Here is a 19,934-nt window from a genome sequence, read left to right as displayed (position 1 = left end):
TCAAAAGATTATATTTTCAAATCTTCAAATGATTATATTTAAATAAATAATTTGAATTTTGTATAAGTTTAAATTAGGAAGAAGAGATTGATATTAGAAGTTAAAGAATTGTGGTTATAAATTTTGAGGTTTGATATGTTATGAATATATGAAGTAGAATATAAGAAAGATGGGGTTTAAGGTTTGGGGTTTAGAGTTTAGAGGTTTAGAAAATAACCTCGTTAATAACTCGTAACTTACGAAGCATTTACGAGGAACAGAAAGACGGGCCTCGAAATTTCATCGTTTTGTTTGGGACGGGCCTCGCAATTTCCTCGTAATGTTACGAGGGTTTTACGAGTAACAAAAAGACGGGCCTCGCTAATTTATCGTTTAATTTGGGACGGGCCTCGCAATTTCCTCGTAAGCTTACGAGGTTTTTACGAGAAAGAGGAACACGGGCCTCTTTAATTCCTCGTAAACTTACGAGGAAATTGCGAGACCTCCGTAACTTATATATACAACCTCACAAACCTCACACTGTCCATTCCTCCCAACTTCCTCTCCACTTCCTCCCCATTTCGTCTCTAACTCCTTTCCCATTCCTCTCTCCTCCGAAAATGGTAATTTCCTCGCCCCCTTTATTAGTTTAGACAATTTAGATAGGTGGTTAATTTAGGTGGTTAGTTTAGAGAATTTAGATAGGTTTACGGATTTTATGTTTGTTAGATAGATTTTTAAATTATTGATGATAGCTTTTTAATTGATGATCATAATCTCAAAAAAATATATTTTTGCAGGTTCGCCAGCGCATGCTTACTGCTCACTACAGGGAGATATTCGGTGAGCCTGGTAGTCAGTTAGACCCGCCAGGTTCTTCTTCAGGTGCCGGCGGTTCAGGTTCTTCAGATCAGGAGTCTGTTCCCGAGACTCAGCATTTCTTCCCTCCGATTCCTCCTCCGATGGCTCAGCCTCAGCCGATGGCTCAGCCGATGGCTCAGCCGATGGCTCAGCCGATGGCTCAACCGATGGTTCCTCCGATGGCTCCTCCGGTGCCTCCTCCGATGGCTCCTCCTGAGATCCCCGCCGCTGTTCATCCCGATCTCATGGTGCCACCTACTGTTCCGTTCTCGCAGTACACTGTCGAGGATATTCTTGGTATGCCAGGCAGAGCTGGTTTACCAATCATAGACCCCGACAGACCCGACGGGACTTTATGGTAAGTGTATTTTTTAAATAATTAATTTAATTTATAACTTCATTAAATAATTTAAATTTTCATTTTTTTCCAGGTTTGGGGTTGACAATTCCCTTGCGACAGATGTAACCGAGACGATTAAAGGTTACTTCTCCATGGCGCATCCAAACTGGAAATTGACGCCGATCTACATCCGAAAGACGTGGTTCAAGATTTACGCTGTAAGTAATTCTATTAATTAATTTTTTTTTTATTAACTAATTATTAATTTTTTTTTTATTAACTAATTATTAATTTTTTTTTGCAGCAAAAGTATCATTGGTCCATCGGGGTCAGTGAGAGAGTGAGGAAGGCGTTTTACGAAAAGGCGCAAGTTCGCTTGTCGGACACGGTTTGCAACTGGAAGGGTGCCTGGATCGTCAAGGGGTACACCCGTGGCAAACCCGCTGAGCTTACCACGGATGTTTGGGACGGCCTCATCCGTTACTGGAAGGATCCTAACTCCATTAGGATCGCAAACATTTGTGCTGCCGCCCGTAACACGGTAGACGAGCACGGTAACGGCCCGATGCTACACTCTACGGGCCAAAAACCACATGCCGGTGTCCGTTTGAAAATGGTACGTAATTAAATATTTAATTATTATTTTTAATATAATTAAATATATTTCTAACAATTTTCTTAAATGTTTTTAGGCCAAAGAGTTGGGACGTCTCCCGACTCTTCCGGAACTTTACGAGCGGACCCACAAAAACAAGGCGGGCCAGTTTTTAGATGGCAAGTCCGAGCAAATCTACAACAACGTAATTGCTCGGGTTGAGGAGCGCCAGACTCAGCTGACCCAGCAGTCCGGCGACGGATTACCAGTTACCTTATCCACAACTGAAGTGGATAAGATTTACGAGGAGGTAAATTTTTAAACATTATATCTTTTTAATTATTAATTGATTAAATTTCCCTTTTAAATTTAACTAACAAATATAATTTTTTTGTTTTTAAGGTTGTCCCTAAGAAAAAGGGACGTACGTTGGGGATCGGTTCCGTCAATGATGTCCCGAGAGCGACATCATCTTATGCTCAGAGACAGACCGAAGAAGTCACTCAGTTGCGTTCCGAGCTGGGCGCGACCAAAAGCCGTGTGAGTGGACTCGAAGCCTTCATCGACGTTATAGCGTCCACAAATCCGGAATGGGAAGCTTTGTTGAGGAACATGAAACAACAAAATCCCATTCCAGGCGAGTCATCGGGCACACATAACGAGGAGGATGTTACGAGGAGGAGCGAGGAATTCTACGAGGCGATGAACGAGCCTTAGTTTTTTTAGTTTTTTTTCGGTTTATGTATTATAAAATCCAAAACTTAATTATATATAAAATATTTTGTTGCTTGTGAATTTTATTTAAAATTTATTTATAAATCCAATATTTAAATATTTTTATTTTGTTAAATTAATAATTATTATATTTATCAAATAATATTTTATTAATTCGAAAAATGGAAGTCTACGAGTTATTTACGACGAAAATGTTTCCGAGAAATTTACGAAGAAATAGTTTCGAGGTTTTTACGAGGAAAGTCTTTCGAGGTCTTTACGAGGAAAGGCTTTCGAGGTTTTTACGAGGAAAACCTTTCAACGATTCTACATCGATTTTACGAGGAAATCCTTTCAAGGATATTACATCGAATTTACGAGGATATGATTTCAAGGATCTTACGTGTAAGTAACGACGCGAGGTTCACGTGGTTTGTACGAGGAAATTAGGCGAGTGATTTACGAGGAAATGGGGCGTGGAACTTACGACGAAATATTAACTTCGTCTTTACGAGGAAAGAGAAACCTCGCTATACTACGAGGAAATGGCGACGAATCCTTTTTTACGACGGACGAAAAACGACGAAAGGCTTTTCCTCGTTAATTCCTCGTAAACCTCCTTTTACGAGGAATTAACGAGGAAAATGGCCCTCGTTAATTATTTGTTTTCTTGTAGTGCTAACCCCACTGGTTCGTGAATGAAAATTTGAAAAGCAAATAAACAAAACAAAACAAAATGAACATATATGGTGTGTAGAAGTTATTTATTTTTGTTTAGAGTATCCTCCAAAAATAAAAAAGTTTAATTTCATTTGATAGAATATCAATATGTATTTTTCAAAAAAAAAAAGAATATCAATATGTATGTTTTGTTCTGTGGTTATGAGAAAGTAGGTATTGTGTGTATTGATAACATACTGAAACATATATAAGATTTGATTTAAAAGATTTGATTGTTACATATTATACTTAAAAAGTAAAACTGGAATGGGAGGAAAAAACCATTTTAGCAAAAAAAAAAAATGGGAGGAAAAACCAAAGGAATTAGAGAAAATATGTAAAGTCACATACGTTAAATTATGAAATTAGCATGGCGATAGTGTGGTCTGTCTAACTTTATATAATGCTTTTTATTTATTGTGAACATATATATACACAGCTTTAATATATAAAAATCAGGCTTGAATAATACTACTTTTGTTGAATTTATCTTTACACTGCTCTTTTGGGAAACACCGAATTTTATTTTGCTAACGGGGAGCACCGATATTCCGTACGATGTATGTGGGTCGAAAAATGAGTGAACCGAGATTAACGTGACAAATAATCTGATCCTATTTTGGTTAGGTATGAAAATAATTTAATTTTGAGATAAAATTCATTGAACTATTCCAATTTCATTAAGGTAGTTGGTCCACCACGATATGTACTCTTCCAAATTTCCATATATCATAAATTCAAATTCAAGTATATGGTACGGTCTCATTCATGCTTGTCTATTTAACTCAGAATAACCAAAAATCACTACAATAATTTACACAGTTAATAATGAAAGATGTACTGGAAGATGTCAAATTCTTTGGTATAATGCGATTGTTAACCGAAATGCAATTATATAAGAAGATAATCCTTTAGAAAAGGGAAAAAAAAAAGAATCTTGTGTATACGCATGTGTTTGACCTATAGATCTCTATTAAATTCATTCATAACCTCTTGACGAAAAAACTATGATTATATCAGGACAAATTAGTTTTGGTGGTAAAAAATTACGGCTGCAACTACTATCATCTGGGTTTAATTAACTTGTATTTGAAATGATGTTTTACGCCAAAAATGATACTAGCGCCGGTTGATCATGGATCTTTTTTTTTGATCATCGATCTGAAAAAAATATTTGGTCGAAGGTCAAGACACCTTCTAGTAAATAGAAAAAACTATGATTGTTTAAAATTTAGAGCGACTTTTGTTATATCACATATCCAATCACACATCTTTCAAAAACCAAAGAACCGGAAAAAAATAACGAAGCGATACTACCTATATTTTTTTATATGATGTTTTTGAGAATATTTTTATTTCAATTTGTAAGATGTTATGTAATTTTTTATGTAAAATTTTTAAAACAATTATTTAAAATATTAAAATATAATATACATTTTTGTATTATTTATTCAGAATAGTAATAATTAATTATTTTGATTATTTTCTGTTGTAATCAAACACTTTTAACAAAAATAATATTTTTCTTAATTTGTTTTACTAGAACATTTTATAAAAAGAAACGTAAGGAATATTTTATTTCTCTTGGACTCGATTAAACCTTGTTGTCTTTTATATATAGTGTTCAACTTTGACAAAAAAAAATAGTGTTCATAAAGCATAAGTATGTTGCCATAATGTTTCACAAAAATTAAACAGATTACTTAGAATTAGATACAGATTAGTACTATCCTATAGTTAACTAACCTTTGAACAAAAAAGAAAAAGTTAACTAACCTATTTTTAGAATGTTTGACTTGTATATTACATTCATTTCTTTAAGCCGATGGTAGTTCTTATAAAGTTATACCAGCTTCTCCTTTTCCATTTCTTCTGTCACATGTTTCACATATTTTCAAAAATAAAGAAATAAAAACAGAGAAGTAACAAAATAAATAAAGGTTTCAGCTCGTTTCGAATAAGAAAAAATAACAACATTTTGTAATTATTATATTGTTTCACAAATTGCAGAAAACGTTTTCATCTGAGAATATTAAACCGAATATTACTAATTCCACATAAACCAGCTCCAACAGTAATCTCTTAGCAGAAGAACATTCTGGATCAGACGGAGAGTTCGGTCTTGGAGATCAAGATACCATCACTATCAGCATAAAGCCATTCACCATCCCTAATCAAAGTCCCTCCAATATAAACCGGCACATTCTTCTCACCCTGACCTTTCTTACTAGACTTCAACGGGTTAGAACCCAATGCCCTAACCCCAACATCACAGTCATTGATCTCATCCACATCTCTAACGCACCCATTCACCAAAATCCCTACCCACCCGTTGTTCTGAGCTAACTGTCCGAGGTTTCCTCCAACAAGTGCGCACCTCATGCTTCCACCACCGTCTATAACTAAGACCGCGCCTTCTCCTTTTGTCTCTAGTTGGTTTCTGACTAGGACGTTGTCTTCAAAGACCTTGAGTGTCACGATTGGTCCGGAGAAGCATCTTCTTTGTCCATAGATCTTGAAGGTTGGTTGGAGAGCCCGTAGGTCTCCGTTTGATATTAGTTCTGCGTTGCTGTCACACGCTTCTGCTGTTGCAAATGCAGCCATGGGAGATTGTATTCACGCGTGTCGTGTGTGTGTGTGTGTGTTCTGTATTTGGAATCACAAGGGGTTAGAGTAATAACTGAAGAAGGATGACAATGGCAAAACAAAGAAAGCCTAGACAAGGGACCTTTTATTCATTAACAATTCGAATGATTCAAAGCTATCATTTTATTACTAAATTTTATTTTATCACGGACTCTAGAAAAACGCACTTAAAGCAGATGACAATAGCAACCACAAAGACTCACAAGTAAGTATTTAAAAGACTCACATCGAACAAAACAAAATCAGAATATATTGTTTATAAACAGAGTCATGTGAAACTCTTGGTATATAAAATTGTTTTAAAGCCATACATGGAAGGAGCTGAGATAATTAGATCAAATTCTCAGGCTCAAGAAAGTAGCAAGACTGAAATTGCAAACAACTTACTAAATGAAATCCTCTCTATACGATTCCTAACAGGGGACACTTCTAGAATCAAATGCATTACATGAATTGATGACGGTTTATTAGACTCTCAAGTCTAGCATAATGTTAAAATCCAAATGCTTTGCGGATTTGTTTACGAGGATTGAGCAAGAGGCTATATTAACAACAACAAACAAAAAGATTTATCTTCAAGGACAATATATCAAACGTTAAATCACTTAAAACAAGAAAAAAAAAACTGAAATCTCAAAAGTGGAATCTTTTTGGTTACAGTTAGGAAGCTATTAGATTTGAACCGTATATAACATGAACTCTTTCTATTTTTGTTCAAAGAACAATGCTCCAAGTTCATTTTATACGGCGGGAAAATAACTAAATTTTACTACTACACAACAGCTAATTCTAGCAGACAAGACTCATTTCTCAAGAGCAAAACATCAAATTCTTCACAGAAATAAACTAATTAATCTCAACACTGATCAACAAAACTGATCGGGAATTCAACAAAACTATACAAGGGAAAGTAGAAGAAGAAGAAGAAGAAAGAAAAATTACCAAGGAGAGAGAGAAGGGCTTCCAAATATTCTTAAACGGCGATTGTAATATACAAGTAAGTAACGGGTAAGATCAGCTTTCTCGTGTCAGGCTATCCAACGCACTGAAAGTTCCTCATAGAAACTTGTGCCATTACAGCCACTTGGTCTCCTATCGTGCCATTTACAGCCACTTGTGCACTGAAAATCTTTTCGTCGGGTCGGGTCGGGTCGGGTCGGGTCGGGTCATTGACCTTTTTTCAAGTAGTTGACTTTTGGTTCGCTCATCGGACAGTCAAAGCAAGTCTGTTGTTGGGTCAATCCCATATATTTTGTAATTTATTCAGGCATAATGGGCTTTAATGGGCTGGGTGTAAGATTATAAAACCCGTGTTTTGTCTTTCCATTAGTATGGGGCCTACTATAAAGGTAAGAACTGACAAGAAATCGGAGCCGTCGATCCTTTCCGTGTCTGAAAGTTCGTTTTACGGGCCCCACTAGAGAGAACAAAATACTTCACGCCACAGTCGTGCTTTGGCTGTCACATGAGTATTGTGTCACAGCTTTGTAACGTGATTTTTTGCGGGGAACAAAAGGAAAAGGAAAAAGAAAATAAAAACCATTAAAGGCTTGGTCAATGTCTCTTTTTGACCGGGTTTTTCGGAAAAACTGCCTATCAAATTTCCAATTAAATATTCAATTTAAGGTATAATGAATTATATTAAATGATTCTATTTTATTTATTGCAGCATAAACTAAAATACTTTTTTTTTAAAACTAAAATACTTCAATATCTCTATAACTCTATATCTCTATAATCTTTTGAGCCCGTAAGTTACGTAACCTTAAGCTTAAAGTACGTTAATTATCCATATTACTGCTACTTAAATTGTGTGTGTGTTAGTCAAAAAAAAAAAAAAATTGTGTGTGTAGGGTTTATGACTTTTTGTAGACATAAATATTAACGTATCTTCAATATTTGTAAAGAATCTTTGTCGGGAGTTGTTTTGTTCGTTTAATGATTTTTCCAGTTTTCATGATCCGTTTATTATCACAGGACATATATCACATATCATCTAAGTATATTTGAGTCATTCTTTTTTCTAGGTAAGCAACCTCTAAATTGAATAATGTATCTTAAAAGTATCACCTGGAAAAAATGTATCTCCTGGATATGCTATATAATTTAAGATTACGTATGTTTTATCAAATCACATGCATGCATGTAAAATACCAATTTGAAAATAAAAGATCACATGCCTGATGCATGTATGAGAACATGTCAATTTCAAAATGAAACAGTTACACGTTTATTGATATAAGTCGAAAGATGTATGAAAACATGTCATTTCAAAACGAAACAATTTCAAAATGTACGTCTTTAATAATCGAGTAGTCGAGTAATTAATTCTTAATATAAGACTCAAAACATAAATTATTTAAATTGCTCAATTTTGTAACTGATTGACACAAACATATTTTGACATTTGGAAGATATTTAAATTGCTCATTGTTGTAAATGATCGACACAAACATATTTTGACTATTGATGTCAATAGAACGAGTGACAAATTTTCTAGTACATTAATCCACTCCTTTTTATTTTTTTGGTAAGACATTCCTTGTTTTGTTCTTGCCATGCTTCAATCAACTTGTTATCGTGGTAAGCCCAATTTCAAAGCCCTTTTTACAAAAAAAAAAACTTATTACTTTGGTAACAATATTCTGGCAAAGTATTATCCCTTTGACTCAAATTTTATAGCATGGTTACTTACATACATAGACTACAAATAGCCTGCAGATAAGATTTGTTGTTCCAGAATTTTATAACAATGTGACACTTATGGTAAAAACACCAACCTGCTTTATATTTAACTTTTATTTGTTCTCCTCCACAAAGGATAATTTGGTTTTTCTTTTATCAGTTTCTGAAATTTCATATGTATCGAACCAATAGAATAAGAGTGCAATAATATAACAATAATTATCTTTTTTTCCTAATCCGACATGTGGCAGAATAAGTACTTTTGTCAATAATTTCCCGCTTTTAATAAATTTTTTTCCTATTAATAACCAAACCCGAAAAAAGAAACTGGAATAGTAAGTAATAAATGTTACAGATCACCTGCGCCACACCCCACGGTACATCGAACCTATCAGCCGACGATCTTATTCTATTAACCTCGATCAATCCACGTGGCATGTTTTTATAGGAGGGTTCAGTAGAGAGAAAACGTTTTGTGTAAACACGACTCACCATCTCCTTCATCATTCTCTGCAAAAAAAACTTTTAGCCTCGTCTTCTCCTTCTCCTCAGTAGCAATCAGAAAACAAAGCTCAAATTGTTTCGTAATCCTCTCTCTCTATCTCCTTTCTGTCTTCTCTTTTAACGATTTGTCTTTTCATATTAATTTAGTTCTATAAATTGGTTGATTTTTTTTAAATTGTTCTCGTTAGCGATGGTGAGAAAGCAACAGTGATTAATCTAATCATACTGTTGAAATCTTTGCTCCTTTGTCAATATCCATCGTCATTCTATTTTTGTGTAAACGAGAAAAAAACATATCTTTCTCGTTTTAGGAGAGAGAAAATTGTTTTTTTTTTCTTCTGGTTTGATGTGAAACTCAGAAGAACAGAGAAAAGAAGACGAAGGAGACAGGAATTGGGAAAAAATCTTTTGTAAGCCAGTGCTAAGTTCGGATCCGGGTCGGGTGGATTTTGTTTTTTTGTTGTCGAATCAGAGACGAAGTTGGCTGTTAGCGGCGGAACTGGCGATTTCCGTTTGCGGCTGTGACGGTGTTTCTGGCTCGTCGTCTTCAACTAATCAGGTAACCGTAAATGATCTCAATCTGTTTTGTCTTTTTCTAATTTATTGGTTTTTATTACATGCGTTTTAAAAATGTTTTGTCTTTAACTTAAATTCTGGAATTTGATTATGTTTTTTACAAAATAACTAGATTTTGACCCGCACGATGAAAAATTTCATTAATAATTTAATAAATATTTTGGTAATTTTTAAAGAGTGTGTATTTAAAATATTTTTGCATTTAAATCAGTGTTTTTAAATGGGAAAATCGCATAAAAACCCTGAAAGTGTCACTTACTCACACTTTAAATCCTAAAGTTTTTTCACTAACACTTTTAACCTCGAAAGTGACATTTCTGTCATAAAAAACCTTCAAACTAAAAAATTGACCTGTTTAACAGGTAAAAATGGCGATGTGTCGGTTTTTTTTTCAAAAAATATTTATTTAATTCATAAAATAAATATAAATTAAAGAAAATTCAGAAAATTAAATAAAAATTCAAAAAAATAAATAAAATTCAGAAAATTAAATAAAATTCAAAATAAATAAATAAAAATTCAGAAAATTAAATAAAAATTCAGAAATTAAATAAAATTCATAACATTAAATAGAATTTCAAAAATTAGTAAAAAAATCATAAAAATAAAATAAAATTCAGAAAATTAGAATAATAATCATAAAACTAACTAAATATCAGAAGTTAAATAAAGTTTCAAATAAAAAAATAACTAATATTAAACCAAAAGACAGAAATTAAATAAAATTCATGAATTTCACAAATAACAATGTTTTTAACAACCATTAAATTCACATTTTAATCGTTTAAAAGTGAGTGTAATACAAGAATTATGGTATTTTTCACTATTAAAATGCCAATTTGATGGTTGTTAAAAACATTGTTATTTGTGAAATTCATGAATTTTTAATTTTATGATCTTTTATTTAATTTATGTCTTTTGATTTAATATTAGTTATTTGTTTATTTGAAACTTTATTTAACTTCTGATATTTAGTTAGTTTTATGATTATTTTTTAATTTTCTGAATTTTATTTTATTTTTATGATTTTTACTAATTTTTTTTTAATTAATTTTTATTTAATTTTATGAATTTTTATTTAATTTTCTGAATTTTTATTTAATTTTATTAATTTTCTGAATTTTTGTTTATTTTTTTGAATTTCTATTTAATTTTCTGAATTTTATTTAATTTTTTGAATTTTTATTTAATTTTCTGAATATTCATTTAATTTTATGAATTTATATTTAATTTTATATTTTTTCTTTAATTTTTATTTATTTTATGAATTAAATAAATATTTTTGAAAAAAAAATTGACAAATCACCTTTTTACCTGTTAAACAGGTCATCTTTTTAGGTTGGAGGTTTTTAATGACACAAATGTCACTTCGGAGGTTAAAAGTGTTAGTGAAAAAACTTCAAGGTTTAAAGTGCGAGTATGTGACACTTTCAGGGTTTTTTATGCGATTTTCCCGTTTTTAAATTCAACCCGATTGTGATTATACCGGTTAATCCGGAGATCTGACAATTCAATTTAGGCTTTTAAAATATACATATTAAAAAAATCACTAAAACCCGAGAATAACTTATTGAATTGATGGATGACCGATATGTAATCTAATTGGATTTAAATTGTAATAGTTTCATAATTTGTAATCTTATAATCCAAATTTTAAAGTTCATTATTTTGCAATTTATGAAATTATAACGTTTCTACAAAATTTTAAAGAGAAAATGATATATATAAAATAACTAAGATTAATTATTGTATTGTTTGGAAACATTGATAGTAGTATAAAAATATATTGTTTGGAAACATTGATAGTAGTATAAAGAAATAAGTATATTGTTTGAAAAAATGGATAATATTATAAAGAAAGGAACATTAGTGATTTAATGTAGGTTTAACTATAAAGTATAAAGGTGTATTTAATTTAAAAACTTACAAAATAAATGTTAGGTCCAACAAAATGTTTCTGTTTTAATAAGATAGATGATCTGTTTAATTACCTCCTTAAGTTTTTTTTTTTGCTTACAGTCTAGTTTAAAACTGTACTGTAGTTTGACGTTGTCCTATTGTTTTATTCTCTTTTTTAATCTTCGTGATTCGATCATTTGTTTCTGCTATAAAATTATATACTTGAATTTCATGAGGTTCCATAAAAGTAGATTAACGCGTGAAAGAGAAAAAAAATATTTTTATTAATTTCTTACATTTTCCATCTTTAATGATTTGTTTTGTCGACTCTGAAAAAGACAAAAGGATTAAACTTTGAAAAATCTTTCTTGACCAAAGCAACATAAATTTGATTCTATATCTTAGTTTTTAAGCTCACTGGTTCACTTACAATAGTTGTGTTACTTAGCTTGTTTAATGTATTGTTTAATACTAGAAGTTGACTGAGAATGTTCATGTCTTCAAATATATTCTGAGGTTTGTGATTGTGACTGTCTTTTTTAAATCTTCTATAATGTCTCAGGAGTTTCATCTCAGTTTAGGCAAAGAGACTCAGTAAAACTTGTTGGATCTTTAAATGTCTGGTTTTGAAGAAAACGTGGCTGTAATGGGAGAATGGGTTCCTTGTAATCCTAGCTCGAAACGTGTTCTTGAAAGAGAGCTATCTTTGAATCATGGCCTTGTTAATCGTCTAGAAGAAGAAGAAGAAGACACTAGTGGTAATAACAAGAACGTTTCACGAGGTGGTGGTTAAGAGAAAGAATCGCTGCTCGTGCTGGATTCAACACTCCGAGGTTAAACACTGAGAACATCCGCTCTAACACCGATTCTAGTCTTCGCTCTCCTAATTGCTTAACCATCTCCTCTCCTGGCCTTAGCCCTGCAACGCTCTTGGAGTCTCCTGTTTTCCTTTCTAACCCATTGGTAAAGCTGCATAGTTGTTTCCTTTTTCTCCATCTTATTATTATTGAAACTTAATTTCTTTGACATTTGCAGGCTCAACCGTCTCCAACTACAGGGAAATTCCCATTTCTTCCTGGTGTTAACAGTAGTAATGGATTGTCTGCTTCTGATAAAGAGAAAGACGAGTTCTTCGATGGCATTGGAGCATCATCATCATTCACATTCCATCCTGTTTCAAGACCCTCTTCCTCTTTCTTCCACGGCGCAACGGAGATGATGCCAGTTGATTATGGTAACTACAACAACAGTTCTTCTCATCATCAGTCCCCGGAAGAAGATGTCAAACTCGGTTCTGAGCAAAGTGGCTTGAAGAGGAAGACATCTGATGCCACAACAAACACCAACGACCATCAGGAAGAGGAAGAAGGAGAAGAAGAGCAAAGAGGTGGTGATTCGATGGCTGGTGGTGGAGCACCTGCAGAGGATGGATATAACTGGAGGAAATACGGACAAAAGTTGGTTAAAGGAAGCGAGTATCCACGAAGCTATTACAAGTGCACAAACCCGAGCTGTCCAGTGAAGAAGAAGGTGGAGAGATCAAGAGAAGGTCACATCACTGAGATTATATACAAAGGAGCTCATAATCACTCCAAGCCTCCTCCTAACCGCCGCTCCTCCGGAACGCAACTAGATGGAACCGAACAGCAACAGCAGCAGCAGCAGCAGCAGAGAGATAACTCTGCAACGTGGGTTAGTTGTAATAACACTCAACAACAAGTTGGAAGCAATGAGAACAACTTCGAAGAAGACGGAAACCAATCTGGATCGATTCAAGCTCAAGAGTCAGGTGATGTGATTGTGGTTGATGCTTTGTCAACACTCTCTAATGATGAAGATGAAGATGATAGAGGGACTGATCATGGTAGTGCTTCTTTGGGATACGATGGATGTGGAAGAGGAGATGAATCCGAATCGAAAAGAAGGTTATCTTTATCTTCTTTTAGACACAGATTCATCAATCTAAACATCTGTTCTGAAAAAAAACGTTTTGTTTTTTTTCATTAGGAAACTTGAGGCTTACGCAATAGAGATGAGTGGAGCAACAAGAGCTATACGTGAGCCAAGAGTCGTTGTGCAGACAACGAGTGATGTTGACATTCTCGACGATGGCTATCGCTGGAGAAAGTATGGTCAGAAAGTTGTCAAAGGAAACCAAACCCTAGGTTTCTTACAAAACTCATTAAACACATTGGTCTCTAACGTGCTTTACAAGCAAGGTTTCTTTTTGTAGGAGTTACTACAAATGCACAGCTCCTGGATGTACGGTGAGAAAACACGTAGAGAGAGCTTCTCATGATCTCAAATCCGTTATAACCACTTACGAAGGCAAACACGACCACGACGTCCCCGCCGCACGCAACAGCAGCCACGGCGGTGGAAACGGTAGCAGCGCCGCTCAAACCAACCATTACCAAGAGCCTCCACGTGGCAGATATGAGAGACAGCTCAACCAGTCGTCTCAGTTCGGACGTCCGTTTAGCTTCCAGCCGCATTTGGGTCCTCCTTCCGGTTTTGCGTTCGGTCTAGGACAAACCGGTTTTGGTAATCTTTCGATTCCTGGTTTAGCGTTTGGTCAAGGGAAATTACAGGGTTTGACTCACACTCACCCGTCGTATATGATGAGTCAACAACCGGGTGGGATGAGTGAAGCGATGATGATGCAGAGAGGGATGGAGCCTAAGGTTGAACCGGGTTCGGAAACGGGACAGTCGGTATATAACCAGATAATGAGTAGATTACCACAGATTTGAAAATTTTACTCTCTTATCCTTTGGCATCTTGTTGATGCTTATCATAATTTTTAAATTCTTCTTAAATTTATTGCTTTGAAACTTTGGGGAAGGTTAAAGGCTGGTACCATTTCCATCTTCTTGTGGCCTTTTTTTTTTGTATCTTCATAAATTATACAAGCTAGTAAGAGAGTTGTTCAAAAAAAAAAAAAACAAGCTAGTAAGAGATGAGGAAAGTAGTTACTCTAGATAAGACCCCACGAATCATTATACTTGGCAACTAGAGCACTAAACTATACTACTTACTCTATCTTCCATCTAGAGTAATGGACTAGTGAGTAGTGACTAGAAACCACAGTGATGAGAATGAAACTTAGGAAAGAAAAAATAGAAATACAAGGTACCTTTCTGCATTGCGGCAAGATATTGGTAGAGCACTCTGATTCTGCTATTAAGCATTTTGATGGCAAAAAAAAAAGAAGCATTTTGATGGCATTATGTATCCCAGTAAGATGAGCAGCCACTGCATAGGAGAGACAAAAGGCTCACACTGAGTTGCTGCTGAGCCTCGGTTTGAGATGTGCAACATGGTCGACTGATATCCTTAATGAAGAACAAATGAATAAAAAAAAAGTTTGAAAAGTCAGTAAAGATTAAATACTTAATATTTAGAAACGCTGAAAACACATACTAACATACTCACATCAGAAATCATTAATGGATAATCACAGAAGCATGTGTCGAGCGACATATGATCACATGATTCACATCTGTATTTTCCACACCAGTAAAGGTTAAGGAAGTAGAGTAACTGAAAGCATACTACTTTCATAAAGTACTCACTGGGAGAGATCCGTCAATGTGATAGTATAATGGGGGCAATTGACTTAAATAGGACAGAAATTATGCAAATTGCAACAACATGTCGAATTCATTCATTTTTAATAAAAAAGATAAAAAAATATTATTTGCAAACTGCAACAAAATGTTGAATCTTCCAAATTTTAATAAAAAATAAAAATATTATTTGCAAATTGCAAGAGAGTAGATATTAAAAATATTATCATTCACAAAAATACAGTTTTCACAATGGATAACAATAAAGTAAATTTTTTTTTTTCAGAAAATAAAAAGAAATATGCGTTGGTGAGCCTAAAAATGTGTGTGGTGTGGATAATATATAAAGAAATACTAATATTAAATACAACGAAGCTGTGGCCATATGAGATGAGTCCAAAATCATAGAGAGAAAGAAGAAACGATAGATAGATTGGGATTTTGGGGAGAGAGGTGATCAGAGGACGGACGGAAGAAACCAATACTAATTAGACTCATCTGACAGACAACATGGCGATGAGAGACCTTGTAAACGGCGGAGCAGCCTGCGCAGTTCCGGGCTCCTCTTCTTCCTCCAACCCTCTCGGTGCTCTCACCAACGCCCTACTTGGTTCCTCTTCCAAAACTCAGGTTCGGCTTTCCTCACCTGATTAAAGTCGAATTAGATCTTCATTCTTCAATTGGGGGGTTTAGATATTACGTAATCTCTGACTTTGATTTGCTGATTTTTGGTTGGGGCAGGAAGAGGCTCAAGGAGATACCAAATGCCACCAGCTCAGGTCCTGGGCCACAGTTTTACTCTCAGGACCAACACTTAAGCTCGCTCCCTGGTTCTGAGTTGGATCAGCCTCTTCTCCAGCCCGGTGCTCAGGTTTTATTAATACTCTTCAAAGTTCTACTCTTTTTTTTTTTATATAATTTTAGTATTTGGCACTGATTAACCCTTTTTTTTATCATCAGGGGACAGAGTTCTTCCGTGGCTTCCGCTCTGTAGATCAGAATGGTCTGGGTGCTGCTTGGGATGAAGTTCAGCGTGGTGCTGGACCTATGCCTCCCATGGGTCCTATTATGAGCCTCCTCTCCAGCCCACTTTTGAAGGTTTGTCATTGTTATTATCATATTTTAACTCTTATTTCTCTCTACCACAAATGGATTTTGATATTACGGGGTTTGATGTTGAATATGAATGGTAACATCTTCAGTCCGCAAAGTAAACATCTTTAGTTGTGGGAAGAAAAGCAGTGAAAAGTATTAGCTACATGAAATAAAGTAGTTTACTCAAAGTTGAATCACTTCTTTGCTGTGCGTTTAAATTCTCCCAGATGGTTGTTTCGTGTTTATTGTTTATTGCATTTGTCAAAGTGACTTGGTGTCTTGTGCTTGCTTAAAATTTGTTTTTTTTTTGTTTTTACATTGCAGGACCCCCGCAGAGAGTCTTGTCTAACTTTCTGCATTCGTTTGTTGAGAGTAGCCGTGGTGGCATTCCCTTTCGTCCAGCACCTGTCCCTGTCCTGGGATTGTCACAGAGTGACAAACAGTGTATACGTGATCGTAGTAGCATAATGGCCCGGCATTTTTTTGCTGACAGGGGAGAAGAATTTATCAATTCTCAGGTTTGCTGCTTGCCTGATAGTTTTATGTAACTGCATCATTGTGTTTTAGAATGAAAATGAGCCTCAGGGATTTTGTTGAGAATCATTGCTTGTTTTACTTGTTATGTCTTCCTTTTCGAGGTGTGACTAAGCTTTTTATGTTCTCTTTTGGTGTATTTTGCACCTTTTCTCAGTTTTGTTGGCTGCTTATATTGTTCTCCGTTGTTTTTATAGGTAAATGCGTTACTGTCATCGTTAGATATTGATGATGGCATTCAAGCTAGAGGTCATATTCCTGGGAGATTTCGGGAGCTAGATGATTACTGGAATGAGTCTCAGGCTGTTACGAAACCTGGTTTACATCCTGCGGATAATTGGGCAGCCGAATTTGACCAGCATCAGCATGGTATGAATCATGGGGGTCCTGACGCATGGGTCAACTCTTTTGAGCAACAACATGGTGTGAATGGGTGGGCCACCGAGTTTGAGCAGGTACATTTTCCTTCAATTGTTTGATATGTTCTATTTGAATGTCCACACCAGACTCATATTTAACAAGCTTGCAATTAGTATAATAGAATATCGAGGACTCATATTTTTGGTTGAGTATAAGGCTTTGCTTTACTAGTTCCCAGGGTATAGTTGTTCAAATGCCTGAATCTGTTGCAACTTTTCTTTGTGATGTTATCAGTCCATCAGAGTTCGACTCGCGTTTAATTGAACAGCACTTTAGCTTTCTCATATTTTTTCAGGTTCTGAAAATTGTTGGCGCTCATCCTTTTCCTTTTTTTTCTTGATTTTTTTTGAAGGGTCAATCTCAACTGATGTCAAACCAAATGAGAAGTATGAATATGCAAAATTTAGCTGCAATGGAGCAAACTCGTAAGCTTGCTCATACACTGTCTCAGGATGGCAATCCGAAATTTCAGGTTGGTGATGATAGTTTCAGTAAGTAAGTTTGTAGTAAACTGTACTATTTGGATGCCAAGCTGTTCTGATTTCCTTATTTCCACTGCTGAGAACTTCTGAGGCGATGTTTTGCAATTAAGGATGATGTGCTGAGCTGCTCTCTTGAGATTTATCTGAAAAGCTTGGCAAAATGTGTTTGGTGAATGCAGAATTCAAGATTCCTTCAATTTGTTTCAAAGATGAGCCGCGGTGAACTCATTATGGATGAGAATGAGGTCAAGCCTGGACCAGCCCCAGGGGACTGGACGACTGAATATGAACAGCAGTATCTGGGGCCGCCAAGTTGGGCTGATCAATTCGCCAATGAGAAAGTATGTTTTTGCTTAGGGTCTACTCGCTACTGATATCACCCTAGTGCAAATTGATTTAGTGTTACTCCTTTCTTGCATAGCTTAGTGCTGTAGTCAATCTCCTTCATTTTCTATTTTAGAAATGAAATGTAGTGGAAAGGCGGAGCGTAGATTTCTCTGTACACTTCTTTCCAGTGAAATGGTTCCTTATTACTTAAGAGAATATGATGTCTCTGACATGGTAGCAAGTACAACCACCATCTTGCATTTAACGTAAGTTTTTATTTCATTTTGGTGCGTGTAGCTTGCACGTGGACCAGAACAGTGGGCTGATGAGTTTGCTTCCGCGAACCGACAGCAAGAATCGGCTGAGGACCAATGGGTTAATGAGTTTCGAAGTTGAATGTTGATGACTGGGTAGATGAATTTGCTGAAGGGCCCGCGGGTGGGAGTTCGGCTGATGCATGGGCAAATGCTTATGATGAGTAAGTCCATTATTATTTAGTTGATCTATAATAAGTTCTCTTTTTCGTTGTGCTTGAGCGTTCACAAAAATTTAACAATCGAATAATATATGGTCCCTCTCCAATTCCATCCCTTGATCTTTTTACATCATTTTGGTTTCATGCATCTTGGACTTTTAAGTCCATCTAACCAACGTCTCTGCCTCTTCAGGTTTCTGACGGAGAGAAATGCTGAAAAACAAAATAGTGGTGTCTACGTCTTCTCTGACATGAACCCTTATGTGGGTCACCCTGAACCTATGAAAGAAGGGCAGGAATTGTTTCGCAAAGGACTTTTGAGTGAAGCAGCGCTTGCCCTCTAGAAGCTGAGGTTATGAAAATCCTGAGAATGCCGAAGGTTGGAGATTACTTGGGGTCACACACGCAGAGAACGATGACGATCAACAGGTTATTCAGATTATTTTTTTGCATGAACCGTTATTTACCCATGGCACAAAATAAAAAGAAGAGGTTGCTAAAATCTGTTAATACTGTGGTTACAGGCAATAGCTGCAATGATGCGGGCACAGGAGGCTGATCCCTCAAATCTAGAGGTGCTTCTTGCGCTTGTGTGAGTCATACCAACGGTCAGTGCCTGTAATCTAGCTATATGTGTTTGTTTTTGTAACATTTTCTTGTTGCTTACGTTTTTAATCAGTGGTGACTAACAAGTTGTACTCTGTAAAATTCAGAGTTGGAGCAAGCAACTGCTTTGAAGTACTTATACGGATGGCTGCGGAATCACCCAAAATATGGATCAATCGCGCCTCCAGAGCTTGCTGATTCCCTATACCATGCTGATGTAAGTGCTTCTCTTGTAAATTTCCGCAGTTGAATCTCATCTCATAGTTGTATTGAAAAAACACTATTCCTTTTCCATGTATAAACAGATTGCTAGATTATTCACTGAAGCTTCTCAGATGAATCCTGAGGACGCCGATGTGCATATAGTGTTAGGTGTTCTCTTCAATCTGTCTAGAGAATTCGACAGAGCAATAACTTCCTTCCAAACAGCGTTACAGTTGAAACCAAACGACTATTCTCTTTGGAATAAGCTTGGTGCAACACAAGCTAACAGTGTCCAGAGTGCTGATGCCATATCTGCTTATCAACAGGTAAACTGTTCGATGCACAGAACTCAAGCTTCTCCAAATCTCATCGTTTCTCTACTGTTTAACCGTCGTGTTCTCTACTGGCAGGCTCTGGATTTGAAACCTAATTACGTTCGTGCTTGGGCGAACATGGGGATCAGTTACGCAAATCAGGTTCGTGTTCTTGTTAACTTGTATCAGAAGTAAATGCTTGATGTATGTTTTTGGACTGGAACTAACGTGAGTATGGTATGCTATTGTGTAATATATCTAAAATGTAACAGGGGATGTACAAAGAATCAATCCTTATTATGTTCGTGCCCTTGCGATGAATCCTAAAGCCGATAACGCTTGCAATACTTGAGACTCTCGTTAAGGTATGTATCAAAAGCTTGTGAACA

The 19,934-nt window shown here is 35.5% G+C and overlaps 2 protein-coding genes and 2 pseudogenes across 2 annotated transcripts; 3 read left to right on the top strand and 1 right to left on the bottom strand.

The window, feature by feature from the left end:
- Positions 1 to 92: 92 nt before the first annotated feature.
- On the top strand, positions 93 to 2,570 carry LOC130504633 (uncharacterized). The gene is made up of 6 exons (XM_056999257.1): positions 93 to 602; positions 780 to 1,198; positions 1,272 to 1,398; positions 1,485 to 1,796; positions 1,873 to 2,085; positions 2,178 to 2,570. Exons 1-6 carry the CDS (start codon positions 600 to 602, stop codon positions 2,490 to 2,492), a joined length of 1,389 nt encoding a protein of 462 aa, XP_056855237.1. The 5' UTR covers positions 93 to 599; the 3' UTR covers positions 2,493 to 2,570.
- Positions 2,571 to 5,132: 2,562 nt separating this feature from the next.
- On the bottom strand, positions 5,133 to 6,968 carry LOC108844480 (putative 4-hydroxy-4-methyl-2-oxoglutarate aldolase 3). Its single transcript, XM_018617744.2, has 2 exons — positions 6,798 to 6,968; positions 5,133 to 5,855 (listed from the first exon to the last, which is right to left on the bottom strand). The coding sequence occupies exon 2, from the start codon at positions 5,811 to 5,813 to the stop codon at positions 5,313 to 5,315; it is 501 nt and encodes a 166-aa protein (XP_018473246.1). The 5' UTR covers positions 5,814 to 5,855; positions 6,798 to 6,968; the 3' UTR covers positions 5,133 to 5,312.
- A 2,086-nt stretch (positions 6,969 to 9,054) lies between these two features.
- LOC130504634 (probable WRKY transcription factor 2) lies at positions 9,055 to 14,287 on the top strand (annotated as a pseudogene).
- A 1,311-nt stretch (positions 14,288 to 15,598) lies between these two features.
- Positions 15,599 to 19,910, top strand: LOC130504635 (peroxisome biogenesis protein 5-like; annotated as a pseudogene).
- The last annotated feature ends 24 nt before the right edge of the window (positions 19,911 to 19,934 follow it).

This window comes from Raphanus sativus, unplaced genomic scaffold, assembly GCF_000801105.2.
Source record: "Raphanus sativus cultivar WK10039 unplaced genomic scaffold, ASM80110v3 Scaffold1711, whole genome shotgun sequence".
Lineage (NCBI taxonomy): Eukaryota > Viridiplantae > Streptophyta > Magnoliopsida > Brassicales > Brassicaceae > Raphanus > Raphanus sativus.
This window is presented reverse-complemented; position numbering and strand designations above follow the sequence as displayed.

Bases quoted from the DNA above. Each gene is read 5' to 3' on its own strand.
- LOC130504633 (XM_056999257.1), top strand. The intron at 1,797-1,872 runs GTACGTAATTAA...AAATGTTTTTAG, and splicing joins CCGGTGTCCGTTTGAAAATG to GCCAAAGAGTTGGGACGTCT. The intron at 2,086-2,177 runs GTAAATTTTTAA...TTTGTTTTTAAG, and splicing joins TGGATAAGATTTACGAGGAG to GTTGTCCCTAAGAAAAAGGG.
- LOC108844480 (XM_018617744.2), bottom strand. From the start codon at position 5,813: ATGGCTGCATTTGCAACAGCAGAAGCGTGTGACAGCAACGCAGAACTA.